The sequence below is a fragment of the Ahaetulla prasina genome, chromosome 2 (assembly GCF_028640845.1).
Source record: "Ahaetulla prasina isolate Xishuangbanna chromosome 2, ASM2864084v1, whole genome shotgun sequence".
NCBI lineage: Eukaryota > Metazoa > Chordata > Lepidosauria > Squamata > Colubridae > Ahaetulla > Ahaetulla prasina.
This window is the reverse complement of record NC_080540.1, coordinates 169,633,007-169,647,094: the sequence shown is the minus strand read 5'-3', so window position 1 is coordinate 169,647,094 and position 14,088 is coordinate 169,633,007. Positions and strand designations below refer to the sequence as shown.

At 39.4% G+C, this 14,088-nt stretch overlaps 1 protein-coding gene across 1 annotated transcript in view; it reads left to right on the top strand.

Annotated features, from left to right (window-relative positions):
- The window catches only part of RAPGEF3 (Rap guanine nucleotide exchange factor 3), a 73,536-nt gene that overhangs the window by 35,125 nt on the left and 24,323 nt on the right, over positions 1 to 14,088 (top strand). Inside the window, exons 5-10 of the mRNA XM_058169245.1 lie at positions 832 to 953; positions 7,963 to 8,125; positions 9,425 to 9,509; positions 12,082 to 12,142; positions 12,623 to 12,699; positions 13,762 to 13,908. Of these exons, the coding sequence (XP_058025228.1) occupies positions 832 to 953; positions 7,963 to 8,125; positions 9,425 to 9,509; positions 12,082 to 12,142; positions 12,623 to 12,699; positions 13,762 to 13,908 (655 nt within the window). The remainder of the gene's footprint in view (positions 1 to 831; positions 954 to 7,962; positions 8,126 to 9,424; positions 9,510 to 12,081; positions 12,143 to 12,622; positions 12,700 to 13,761; positions 13,909 to 14,088) is intronic.

Below are 14,088 nucleotides of genomic sequence, written 5' to 3'. Positions count from 1 at the left end.
TACTACATCTTCTCATATAAATCTCAGGTAATGAACCCTGAATAATTTGAATTCCATTGATTAGAGTTCTCTGATTAGAGCTGAAACAAAATTAGAATTTTAGATTGTCAAGATACCTAACATTGGACTTCTTGGGGGTATGGATAGGGTGCTGCCTGCAGAATTCTGGGAATTGAAGTCCATGCATCTTAAAGATCTCAAGGTTGAGAAATCCTGGAATAATGTGACACTCTATGTTTTTATACTTCCATTCCTGGTAAAGCCAAATCTTTCTAATTTGAGATGTTGATTCAATAGTGGATACTTCTTGGAAAATTATTGCTTAATGCAAGAAGTCTTCTCTTCTGTTGCTTCCCAGCATGCTACCTCTGACCTGGGGTCACAAACTACAGCTTTTGCCAATTTATGGGAGCAAATTTCTCAATTAAATGATGTCTGGAATTCTTCTAAGAGACCTAACCAGGAAGCTTCAATAACATACCTGTTTTCTGTCCCAACAATGGATGGAAGGGGACAGTAGCATCAATAACACACCATGATGATCTGTTCTAAAGTAGAGGGATATGAAACTATGCACAAACACAAATATAATCATTATTTTACTCAGCTCCAAAGAACTCTCATGCTCAAGAAAGGAGTAATTTCTTTAATAAGGTGATCCCTGCATTTTCCAAACATTTATTTAGTGGTCCACGATTGCAGAAAATGTGAGGAACATTAACCTGGAGCTTTATCAATGAACAATCCTACCTGGAATTTGAAGCATGCCCTCTTAGTTATCTTGATCTCAAAAACCACTTGGAAATCACTGTTGTTTTGTGTTTCTTTCAGGCAGTGTTGTTCTGGGAAGGAGCTGGTAGATGCACTTCTTAGTGCAGGACTTTCGGTGCAGACCCGCAGCCAGGCCCTTGGCCTTTGTCAAGTGTTGATGGATGAAGGAGTACTGGCTCACGGTAAGTGTCACTTTCTGCGGGAGTTTGCAAAATACTCTTATCTGCATTTCTTTTAGCTAAACTCCTATTCTTTGACTTCTCGTTGATTTTTTTAAAAAAACAACAACTAATGATATTTATTAGAAATGTAATATTCCAATAATCTCTTTATGCCCAGGATTTATTTTTAATCACTATTTGAAATCTTTTGAGAACTTTGGTTTATGCTCCTAGTCTCAATACAATTCCTAGTGGGGAATACTACATTTATTTATTACAGGTAGTCCTTGACTTACGGCTACAATTGAGCCACAGATTTCTGTTGCTAAGCGAGACAGGTGTTGAGTAAATTATGCCCCATTTTACGACCTTTCTTCCCACAGTTGTTAAACGAATCACTGCAGTTGTTAATGTTAGTAACAAGGTTGTTAAATGAATCTGGCTTCCCCATTGGCTTTGGTTGTTAGAAGGTCACGAAAAAGGATCATGTGACTCTGGGACACTGTGACCCAGAGGTGGGTTTCAGCAGGTTCTGACCAGTTCTGGAGAACCGGTAGTGGAAATTTTGAGTAGTTCTGAGAACCGGTAAATATCACCTCTGACTGGCCCCGCCCCCATCTATTCTCTGCCTCCTTGGTCCCAGCTGATCGGGAGGAAATGGGATTTTGCAGTAACCTTCCCCTGGAGTGGGGAGAAAATGGGGATTTTGCAGTATCCTTCCCCTACCATGCCCACCAAGCAGGGGTGAAATGGTCCCGGTTCAGACTGGATCGGCTGATCCATAGCAATGGCAGCGGATGGTTCAGAAAACCGGTAGCAAAAATCCCTGGTCCACCGCCCAATGCCCGGTTGCCCGATTCTCCACTTGCGGCTTCTTTGAAAAAATGCTTTTAAAAGGTAAAAAAAGGGGCTCTGATGATCACAGCTGAGCCACGCGATCGCCAGAGCCTTTTTTTACTTTTAAAAGCATTTTTTTACAACCTAGAATAGGTTCTAAAAAAAATGCTTTTAAAGGTTAAAAAAAAAAAGATTGCACGCCACGGCTGATCACCCCTTCCAGCGCGCTGTTCTACTTACCCCATGCCTCGTTTTGGCATGTATTGCGCGTGCACCTTGCATTTGGTGCGTGGTGCCCACTGCGCATGCGCAGACACAGCGTGCATGCGAAGCCAGCGAACTGGTTCAGATTTCATCACTGCCACCAAGCCAAGCCACGCCCACCAAGCCAAGCCACGCCCACCAAGCCACGGCCCCAGAACCAGCAGTAATATTTTTTGAATCCCACCACTGCTGTAACCCGTCATAAATACGAGTCAGTTGCCAAATGTCTGAATTTTGATCACCTGACCCTGGGAATGCTGCAGTGGTTGCAAGCGTGAAAAACGGTTATAAATCACTTTTTTCAGTGCCGTTGTAACTTTGAGCGATCAATCACTACATGAACTGTTGTAAGTCGAGAACTACCTTATTGCGTTTTAAATTAATAAGAAAAAAAGAACAATAAAGAATAATAGTGATAGTGATATATACATTGTCGAAGTGGAAAAAACAGACATAAAATGTGCTATAACAAACAAGTGGGGAAAAAATACAGCCAAAAGTAATATGTGTCTTTTATAACCACAAACAGTTACAATTTTATATTTTTATTTCACCAACACTGGCATAGTAATATGATGTTAAGAAATAAAAGAATGTGGTCTGCAAATAAAGCCAATTTGTGCTCAAGTATTATGTACTACTCTGTGTATCCCTCTGTGTTAACAGCCCACATCAAGGGTTCCCACGCAGATATTAAAAAGCTTGGGTGGAATGTGGACATTTTTGTCTAGTTTGCCCTCAATAATAGAAAAGTAGGAGAAAACAGGCCATTAACTTTTAGGTATAAGGAATTCATATAATGTCTTAATCCATTTAATGATTTCCAAAGGAAAGCTAAATCTATCTAGTGCAGCAAATCTGTCCTTTTTATGTTTTCTTCCTTTGAGAAACTGGTCTATTTTGTTTCTACTCTTTGTTTTCTTTGTTAGCGAGATGTTAACTAAATTTTTGTAAAGCAAACAAAAACAAAGTATCCCTGAGCGTGATCCAAAGAGATGTGATGCACTAATTTTTTCTGAAGCTAAACAGATGTAATCCATCAGTTCCTGGGGTGGAAGACCAGTAGGACATCCTGGGTCTGCCATTTTTGAATTCTGTGGAAGAAAGGCAAGGTGCAAAATGGGATCTAAACTGTAAATGAAAGGAAATGAGGTTTCCGAGCAGTGTTTTTCAACCATGGGAACTTAAAAATGCGTGGGGCTTCAACTCCCAGAATTCCACAGCCAGCACGCTCTTAATGTTCCCAAGGTTGAAAAACACTTCCTCAGAATCTTGACTTTTGTGAGAAATTATGTGATTGGTTGGTTGCTTGATTGGTTGGTCTGGCAGTGAGGTCACAAAGCCAGTTACATATCTTACTGTGACATCAATCTCTTCCCTACTAAGACTAAATAAGAGATACATGCTGGCCATCAACACAACACTCATGTTTTTCTCATCTGCCTCAAGGGAGCTTGCTTTGATCATCTCTTGAGGTAGGCTCTGATTTCTCTACCATATATAAAAAGAGCATCGAAGAGCATTTGAGCAGGTCTTACTCAGCCCAGTCTTAAATGTTCTTTTGCTCACTAAGCCTTTAACTCCTCCTGCCCAGTTCAGGTTAAATTTATAAATGGGGCCGTACTGTCCAAATCTCCAGATCAAACATGTATTCCTATCTTTGGTTTCCTGGAATCCATAATTTGATCCCCGTTCTCTATCATGACTGTGAATTCCAGAGATAAAACAAAGCTATAAGGCCAAGGATTATGCAGTAATTTGCATTTAAAAGAGAAAAGGTACTATGGAATGTATTTGCACAGCTTGGTAATCCCTTGAAGAAGCTGTAGCGGTCTCACACATGCACCCACAACAATGTGCTCTCCCTCATGGAAAAAATATTCATAGAAATATCTCTCTCTCTCTCTGTCTCTCTGTCTCTCTCTCTCTCTCTCTCTCTGTGTCTGTCTGTCTCTCTCTCTCTCTCTGTGTCTGTGTGTGTGTCTCTCTCATAAAAATTAATACAAACCAAACTCAAAAACGGGGAAAGTAAAGAGAGACAAAACAAAGTAACACAAGAAAGAAAAGAAAAAAAGAAGATATATGTAAAGACTTGACTTCCAATCTTATTCACAAGTATAAACAAAGTTTGGAAGCTCTTCGCTCTGTATGAGTTTACAACCAGATATATCTTCTTCCCATAAGCCATTGCTTATCTATAAGCAAATCTACAAGACATCAACTTTTCAGCCCTGATGATCGCAAATAAGACTTGACAAAACATCTTTTTCTTTTAACCTTGATCAAAATCAATTTCATATTGCTTCCTTTTATTTCTGAAAATCATAATCTTTAGTGCTTTCAGATATTGTTGTAGGATTTCATCTCTTCAATTCTTCTTTGTCCCTTTGCATCGGCTTCTTTGAGGCTTTAAAAAGCCACTTTTGTAAATCTAATAAAAAGATACTATTCAGATCATTAACTTGGTTTATCATATCCATTACACTTTTAATTTTTAAAATTTCATTCAGCTTCTTTTGATATCCAATAAAGAGTCCATATCTGGGTCATTCTCTTATCCTGTCACTTGTATGTCCACTTTAAATACTTTCTCTATCTTGTAATCTGCAATTTTATCCAATATTTTAGATTCCATTATTTTTATATCAAGCTAGGTCTTTTTCACATTCTGTCATTCCTTCATTTACATCCTTTAAGACCTATTAAAGCAGACAACACTACTGATATTGATATTGTGGCTACTAATTTCTAACCCATTCTTCAATCTCCTTTAATATTTCAAATGTTACAGTGTTTTATTTTATGGATCCCAATCCTAATCAAAACCAAAAGCAGGAGGTTTTCCCCCCCCTTTTTTCCTGGAATTTTTACTCCTGTCTAGCATCCAATTTAAATCATAAGGTCTCTAAATCTATTATGACTTACAGTAGAGAAAATCATTCTGATTCCCATGAAAAGCTCTTTATTTTATATAGCTAGTTCTAAAATTTTATAATAAAAGTTTTGGTGTTCCAATTTTTTTGGATTCTTAATTTGTTTATGGCTTTCTTGGCTCAAATTCTTATTTAGCTTTTTGCTATTTATTTCATACTCTTTTAAGTTCTTAAACTTAAATTATGGTTACTTTTTCTTTTGTGGGGAAATGACGATAAACATACCAGGTGGTAAGGTATCTAACTAGCCTTAAGATAACTAAGTAGGCAACCTCCGTAACTTATTAGAAGCGAGGTTAGTAAACTGAATGTCTTTTAAATGGCTTTGTTGTGGTTGTGGGTTTTATTATTGATCCCTTTGTTTCCTGGTACTCATGTTAGACAACTGTCTTGTAATTTCATGAGCAGTTGTCCAGAGCAGGGGTCTCCAATTCTGGCAACTTTAAGACTTACGGACTTCAACTCCCAGAATTCTGGGAGTTAAAGTCCACAAGTCTTAAAGTTACCAAGGTTGGAGATCCCTGGTCCAGAACACATGTGGGTAGGTGATCTCCCATCCTCTCCTTATCTGAAGAGATTTGGAAAAACTGGTCTAGTCATTGGTACTTCAGTCTGTTTTGTGTTAATCTTTGTGTCGTATTAGTCTTCTCTAGTCTCCTGGAGACATATTTAGCTCGTCATACCTCCAACTGGAAGTCCCTCCCACAGCCTTCCTTTCATTGTAGTGCTGTAACAAAGTCGGTAGTGTTCCCGCTCTCTCAGCAAGCAACCCAGGTTATTTTTTAAATCAGAAATTGTTTTTTCCCCCCGCAGGCTGGGAAAAGACAGATCTCATTGTGTATGATAACTGTTTTTTTTTCTTGATTGATTTGGAAAGAGTTCATTTGCATTGCCAGAAAACCCAACAGAAGAGGGTTGTTTTTTTTTTAATTTGGCCCCATTTGTAGCTTTTTTCTATTTCATGCCATGTATTTGTTATCTGTGTACTGGGCCCACCTTCTGGATCCAAGTCTTGATTAATGCCTCTTTTCTGGAGGGGGTGTTCCACCTGCTTTGAGGGAACCAATAGTTTGCACCTTCCCAAGAGCCCATCCTTGGACCCAAACATTTGGACAACTTTTGTGATGCTGCAACCTTCCCTTTTCAAGAAAGACTGGCAGGCTCCAGGATTATCTGGACTCTTCAGTTAGGGTTCAGGATGGGTTACGGTACTGAGATGGCATTGGTCACACTGGCTGATGGCTTCTGGAAGCCCAGGATGGGAGTGGTAAATCTGTCCTGGCCCTCTTAATTATCTTGATAGCTTTGATACCATTGACTGTAGTGTCCTTCTGGAAATACTTTGGGGTTCTGGTCAGTATTGGTCATGGTGGTGGAGAGGTCTAACCCTAGGCCCTCCCATATTTGTGGTCTCAGAGTTCAAGTTTGTCACCGCTCCTTTTTAATATTGCTAGATGGTGGTTATTCAATGGCATAGAGACTTAGACTTAGAATAACTTCATTGTCACTTTGAATGTACACTAATCTGCATACATTAAAATGAAATTCCGTTGCATACAGCTCTCAAAGGGTCACCACCTGCAATATACTCTACACAAAAATGACTAAATAAATAAATAAATACAAAATTATGCATATACTCACATGTATTATATGACACAGACAATGCAGTATTCTGGTGATACTTGAATTTAGAATTACATTCCAGATGTACAGTACTTGGAGGCTTGGAGGCAGTGGTGAAATCTAAATTTTTTTCCTACCAGTTCTATGGGCGTGGCTTGGTCGGCATGGCTTGGTGGTGGAGTCATGTGACTGGGTGGGCGTGACTATGTGACTGGGGGATCAAAAGACAGAAACTCACTTAACAATGTCCTGCTGGAACAGGGTTGGACCTCCAGGTCCCTTCCAGCCCTGGATTATCCTCTGAAGCTGTGTCTAGTGCCAGGTTTGTAGTCCTTCCTTCCTCTCCTTTTTCCTCTTTCTTTCTTTCTTTCTTTCTTTCTTTCTTTCTTTCTTTCTTTCTTTCTTTCTTTCTTTCTTTCTTTCTTTCTTTCTTTCTTTCTTTCTTTCTTTCTTTCTTTCTTTCTTTCTTTCTTTCTTTCTTTCTTTCTTTCCCTTTAAAGACATTTTTTACAACCTCTTCGGCCAAAAAGGTTGTTATAAAATGCTTTTAAAAGTAAAAAAAGAGAGGCTCCGACGATCATGTGGCTCAGCTGGACATGGGGTGAGGGGGAAGGGATTTTTTCTACTGGTTCTCTGAACCACCCGCCGTCATTGCTACTGGATCGGCAGATCCAGTCCGAACCAGCAGCATTTCACCCCTGCTGGGAGGCTGTGACGATATTGGTGGTGGTGGTATGGTGGTGGAGGGGAGAATTCAACCCTAGCAAGATGGAATGGCTTTGAGTTTTTCATGCTCTTTGATCTGGTGAGATCTCATTTCTGACTCTCAATGAAGTAGACTTCCCTGTCAGCTGGTTCACAATTTGGGGGTTCCCCTGGACTTGCAGCTGTTGCTTGAGAAGTAGGTGGGGACCTTTGGACAAATTCATCTTGTGTACCACTTATGCCCTTTCGTGGAATGAGGGCCTTGGCTCCCTATCATACATGCCTTGGTTACTACGGCAAAATCCATTGATAAACTGGAAGAGCTTGGACTAGCTGCAGCCTGTGACAGGAGTGGGTGATCTGTGAGATGAAGCCAGTGCCTTGTCCTCAGAAATGGATAAATGAAGTTGTTCATGCTAGATTAAGGAGGCTGTGTGGCTGAGTTTTAATTCTTTTCCTGGGCATTTTGTCTACATATACCTCAAATGATTTTTCCTTTTGTAAATCCAGATCACTTTCATTACCTTTAGTAAGAGGTAAATGAGATGGTGATACAGTGGAATATCTTCCTTGCAAACTTAGTGGTGGAATGAAACCATTTCTTGACTTGATCCTCCTTAATTTCCTCCTTTCTGCCCTGGAATCACCTTCCCTTGTCCATGCAGTACGACAGGAGAGCTACTTTCAGGATCGAGATGCTCACTTCTTCCGATTTGTGGCCTTGGAACCAGATGCTGAAGACAGGGATGGAGAGGAACTACTGGAGGCGTTGGCATTGCTGACCCAGCTGGGCCCAACTGCATTGCTCACCACCATCCTACGCAAACCGTAAGCATTGACTGCAGATAGCAGTCAGGAAAAAAAAAAGACAAAAATTTCAAGAAATTAGCGCATGGATCATAAAATGGAGTGTAACGATTAATTGGATTCAGCGTATTTAATTCATACAGAATTAAAGAAGCTTCTGTAGATTCTATACACTTGGAATACTGCATTCAGTTTTGATCGCCGCAATGTAAAAAAGATGCTGAGACTCTAGAAAGAGTGCAGAGAAGAGCAACAAAGATGATTAGGGGACTGGAGGCTAAAACATATGAAGAACGGTTGCAGGAACTGGGTATGTCTAGTTTAATGAAGAGAAGGACTAGGGGAGACATGATAGCAATGTTCCAATATCTCAGGGGTTGCCACAAAGAAGAGGCAGTCAAACTAGTCTCCAAAGCACCTGAGGGTAGAACAAGAAGCAATGGGTGGAAACTGATCAAGGAGAGAAGCAACTCAGAACTAAGGAGAAATTTCCTGACAGTTAGAACAATTAATCAATGGAACAACCTGCGTGCAGAAGTTGTGAATGCTCCAACACTGGAAGTTTTAAGAAGATGTTGGATAACCATCTGTCTGAGATGGTGTAGGGTTTCCTGCCTGGGCAGGGGGTTGGACTGGAAGGCCTCCAAGGTCCCTTCCAACTCTGTTGTTGTTATTGTTATTCAAGGAAAAAAAAGATTAAGGACACTGGGGATTGAATTGCAATCCCTTTGCAGGTGAAGTGAAGGCTTTGCCATGGTGATCCCTTATAAAAGTGTGTGACTGTGTATGTATTTTTGTACATACATTTAAATCAGCAAAAAAGGTCAGTATCAGTGTGACCCTGACAGTCAGATGAAGCAACAGTTTCATGGAACCGTGCAAGAAACTTAAGAAGCTGCTGGACCACAAGAAGATCTAATTTTCTATTCCTTCAAAAGACTCTTAATGGACAAACTTCGGAAGTTCTTTCTGTGCCTTAGTACCATGTAGAGTCTAAGAATCATGCCTTGCTTTCTTAAAAAGGAATTTATGGTCCTCAAATATTTCAGAGTTAATCTTTGCAGGATCTGGGTAATGGACCTAATATTTGTGTTGGAAGCCAGGAATGACTGAGAAAGCTAAAAGGAACTTCCTGTCAAGAAGGAAGCACGCATATTTTGAATAGAGTTTTGTCCTTCCTGAGGAGAGAGAAGGACTACACACAGCTGTGAATATAATCTTATGGGCTTAAGATGTTTTTGTATGCATAGATCTGAGATCAGCAATGTTAATGTCAACTGATGGGAGAATGTGTCTTTCGTTTTGGTCTTTCTCCTCCAGTCCTAACCAACGCACAGATGAGGAACTTGCACTGATCTTTGAGGAGTTACTGCATGTCAAAGCAGTAGCCCATCTCTCCAGTTCGGTGAGTAACTAACAGATTCTGTCTCATTGGCCTAATTTTAATTGGTTACGAATAGGCTGTGAATAACGAATAGGAAGGAATTGGTTCATTTTTGTCATCCTATCCAACATATAGTTGAAAAGGATTTCCATTTTTCTCTGTTCTCTGTCAATTGGATGCCCATTTTATTTCTCTTTATAGCCCAGCCATCACATCAGTGTATTGCAGTGCCCACATTTTTTTCCCAGAACACAATGAAATGGCCCAAGTCTGCAACCTTCTAGTTTTAAATTTTTTTTTTATTAAATTGTTTAAATCCCTTCTTTATTACAGATGGTCCTTGATTTATGACTGGTCACTTACCAACCATTAGAATTTACAAGGCCTTGAAAATGTTATTTCTAGCTCATCCTCAAACTTATGACTGCTGTACTGCAGTCATGCGATCGCATTTTGGGCACTTGGCAACTGGCTCACATTTGTGACCATGAGACCATGTGGTTTGCTTATCAATTGTAAGCAAGATCCTGAAGATTATAAAAATATCCATAAACTATAATAATGTAAACCATAATGTTGAGTCCACTCATGTGGTGACTTGACATACAACTGTAACAACCTCTGACCAAAATTCTGGATTCAACTGAGGTCAAGGACTACTATACTTCTATAAGTAACTCAAGGAGGAAAGTATACATAATGCTGCTTCCTCCTCCTATTTTCTCTATAACAACTATCTTGTGAGGTAAATAAGAAAACAAAATGGCAGCTATTCTCTTACTTCTATTGCAGTGTAAGTAATAAACATGAATAGAATAGAATAGAATAGAATAGAATGGAATGGAATGGAATAGAATAGAATAGAATAGAATGGAATGGAATGGAATGGAATGGAATGGAATGGAATGGAATGGAATGGAATAGAATTTTTTATTGGCCAAGTGTGATTGGACACACAAGGAATTTGTCTTGGTGCGTATGCTCTCAGTGTACATAAAAGAAAAGATACCTTCATCAAGGTACAACACTTACAACACTTAATGATAGTCATAGGGTACAAATTTAACACTTAATGATACAACACTTAATGATAGTCATAGGCTACAAATAAGCAATCAGGAAACAATCAATATCAGTATAAACTGTAAGGATACAAGGAACAAAGTTACAGTCATAAGTGGAAGGATGTCTAAAAGTCTGTAGAGATCCTCAGTCATCTAGGTCATGGTTGTCCCAAAGGTGCTTTTTCAGGAGGCAACTGGACTTTCTTGTTTTTTCTTTGAAGATGCTTCTTCAGCTGTGGCTGGATGGTGGGGAATGGAAGGATTTATATTCCTTGCAGACAGTTGGTCATTTGCATCTTTTTTTCAGGGTTGTGAATATGTCTACTTATAAATGAAGTTTTTAGTAGCAAAGCAAATAGGATAACATATTTTCTGCCACTCTTTTCCCAAATGTACTTTTTTACATGAATTTCCCAGACTGTCTAATACCTATATATCCATGTAATCAACTCTCAGTCACTCCAAATGCATCCAATCCAGCAGTTAGAGCTGGATTCACTTCTACTCTACTTAATGCTCTTCTTAAATGATTGGTTTATTATCCATAAAGCATACACACTAGAATAGGGCAGGGTGGGCAGGATTCCTGTTCAGTTTTGCTCTCCTACAGGTTTTTGGTCTCCTGTCCATATGCCCTGAATGTCTCCTGATTAGACTTATGGAAAAAATGAAATCATTTTAAGTATTGGCACCATTGCGTTTTCTTATTTGCTTGTTTGCCATTTCCCTATTCAGGTTGTCAAAGTACATTGTGTAATTTACACATTGACTTAAGAAAACAAACCCTTGGTTGATTGAGATTTCTCGGGTGACGTGCTTCATATTGTAGATGTCTGTGGAGGACAAGACAGGAAGGAACTATGGCATAATGCAGAAGTGCAGCAGTCCACAGCTCCAAACAAACAGGATATAACTGGCACAACTGACATATTGCAAAGCTACAGAAAATCTAGTACCAGGCGCTTACAGTAATCAATGCTTTGTTGGCACAGATCCCTTTTCTGCTTTCCTTTCCTAAGGGATCTATGGATGCCAACAGTATTTTCCAGCCAAATGTTGTATTTCTTACATCAGGAACCAACAATTACTTGCATATTTCTCCTTCTTTGGGGAATTTTGTGTTGTGAACTAATTCAACTTCTCTACCTGATAAGTCTTTATTTGTACCTCTGCCAATGCTCAACATCCCGTCTAAGGTTGATCCTTGATATAGATATGAGTTACACCTCATTTATACACCTGTTTTTCCTTCCTCTCTCCCTCCCTCCCTCCCTCCCTCCCTCCCTCCCTTCTTTCCCCTGAAGAAGATTTAAAAACATAAAAACTGGTATCTGTTTTATAAACCTTTAGTTTGTTTGTCTCAATATGTTTGTCTCAGTGTGGATTGAGTTTAGAAATGTAAGGATTTACCTTAAATGCTGTCTTATGCCAAATGCTGATTTCAGTTACCAACTGTTGCTTTTTGAAATATGTAATAGCTCAGTGAAATGTGTTATAGGGCCTACTCACTGGCTGTTTCTCCATTGCAGGTGAGGAGAGAGTTGGCTGCTGTACTGCTTTTTGAGTCCCACGCCAAGGCTGGAACTGTGTGTGAGTCGCACGTTTTTCTTGTCATACTCTTTCTGTCTCTGACAGTGGCCCTCCTATATCCCATACTGCTACTTTACACAGCAAATTTGACTGTAGCTAGGCTAGCAGGTGCAGTAGCCATTGTGAGTTGGCATCTTTGAAATGACATGCATCTTTATGCATGCCACTTGTGGTATCACAACAACTTATGCCAACCACTGTAAAAAGGAACAACAATGGCATTCAACAATCCTTTGTTCTGTAAAATCAGGGAGGAAAGCTGTCAGTGTTGCTGTTCATTTTTCTCTCTTTAAAGTCTGTGTATTCCTTTTTAAAAGGTTCCCAGTCAGCTCTTTTGTTCTTAACTCCAGCTCAAGATGTCCTTTTCTTCTTCTGTTAATTTAGTTCTAAAAATGTTCATTTTTAAGTGCACTACATTTGCCTCTGCTGTAATTTTCCGTGTAATTAACATACAGTCCTTTTTCCCCCCCTCCTTCATAGTGTTCAGCCAAGGAGACAAGGGCACATCCTGGTACATCATTTGGAAGGGATCAGTCAATGTTGTTACACATGATAAGGTGTGAACTTTTAATCTCTTTAGGCATCAAATGGCTTGGTTTTAGAATAAGTCCAAGAATTCTAGGCATTCAGATACCAGAAGACCATGAACTCTTATTTCTTTCAATGTTTCTAGCCCTTGGATTTATGCTTTAGAGTTGCCTGTATTTGCAAACAATTGATGAATAGCTTTATCTCAAACTTTTACACGGTTACAGATTCTTCCTTTGTCATGATCTAACCCTCCCCTTGTTAAATAACAACTCACCTTTCAAGAATCCAGGCATTTTCCAGCTGTCTGGGCTCCAGCTCTCCAAATTCTCAACAAAATTCAGGTTGACTGGGGAAAGTCTGGAGTCAAAATTTACCTTTCTGTAAGGTTCCCATATACACAGGGCTAATTTAAACATGTGTAATTTTCCTAGACGTCACCTCATCTGCTCCCTAATTCATAAATCCACGAAAGAATATAAATTGCAATAAAATTCTGTGTGCCAAAATTTTCCCTCCCTCCCTCCCTGGATAATTTTAGTGCTGAAATTTGTCCACATGAATGAATTTGCCCATTGCAAATCAGCTTCCCATCCCCTTATGTTTACATACAAATATATAGAGAGAGGAAGAGTAAGGTACAAAGGTAAGGTGGGAAAACGGCTTGGCTTTTTGTCTGGTGTGCTCACTTCCTATGTATGTTTATAATACTTATCATAAAATGGTGTCATGGAGTACAGTAGCCATATAATAGAAAATAAATATATCTAAGAGGTTAAAGTAGGGTGGAACACCTTGTTGCTGAATAAAAACAGGTTTACCATATCATTTAAGACATTCAGGGGGTGTGCCATTCCAAGGCAAAATTAATATAATTGTGTGTGCTTAACCTTCCGTCCTTAACAACAGTTGCCCTTTCTTCTTAGACTGTGTTTAATCTGGTTTCCTCCTGGTTAAGTTAGAAATAAGATACAAAAGAACAATTTTGTGTTTTTAGTAGTTGAATGACCTCAGTAGGGAAACTCATATTTGCCAAGGTGGGTATCTAGACTTTGTGACTAAAATAATTGGTTCATTCACTCGTTCTGCAGGGCTTAGTGTGCACATTACATGAAGGTGATGACTTTGGCCAGCTGGCACTTGTGAATGATGCCCCCCGTGCTGCCACCATCATCCTTCGTGAAGACAGTTGCCACTTCTTGCGAGTGGACAAAAGGGATTTCAACCGGATTCTCAAGGTAGGCATGGAAATCCATCAGATGGAATTTGTTTGGGGAACAAATTTGCAACATTAAGTATACTTTGTTTGGTGGGAGGAAACTTATCTCTTGTACAAGCACGTTTAAAGCGCTGAAGGATGGAGAGGCAGGTATATAAATAAAGTTCATAGTCTACTCCAAATTTAAGCCATGAAGTGC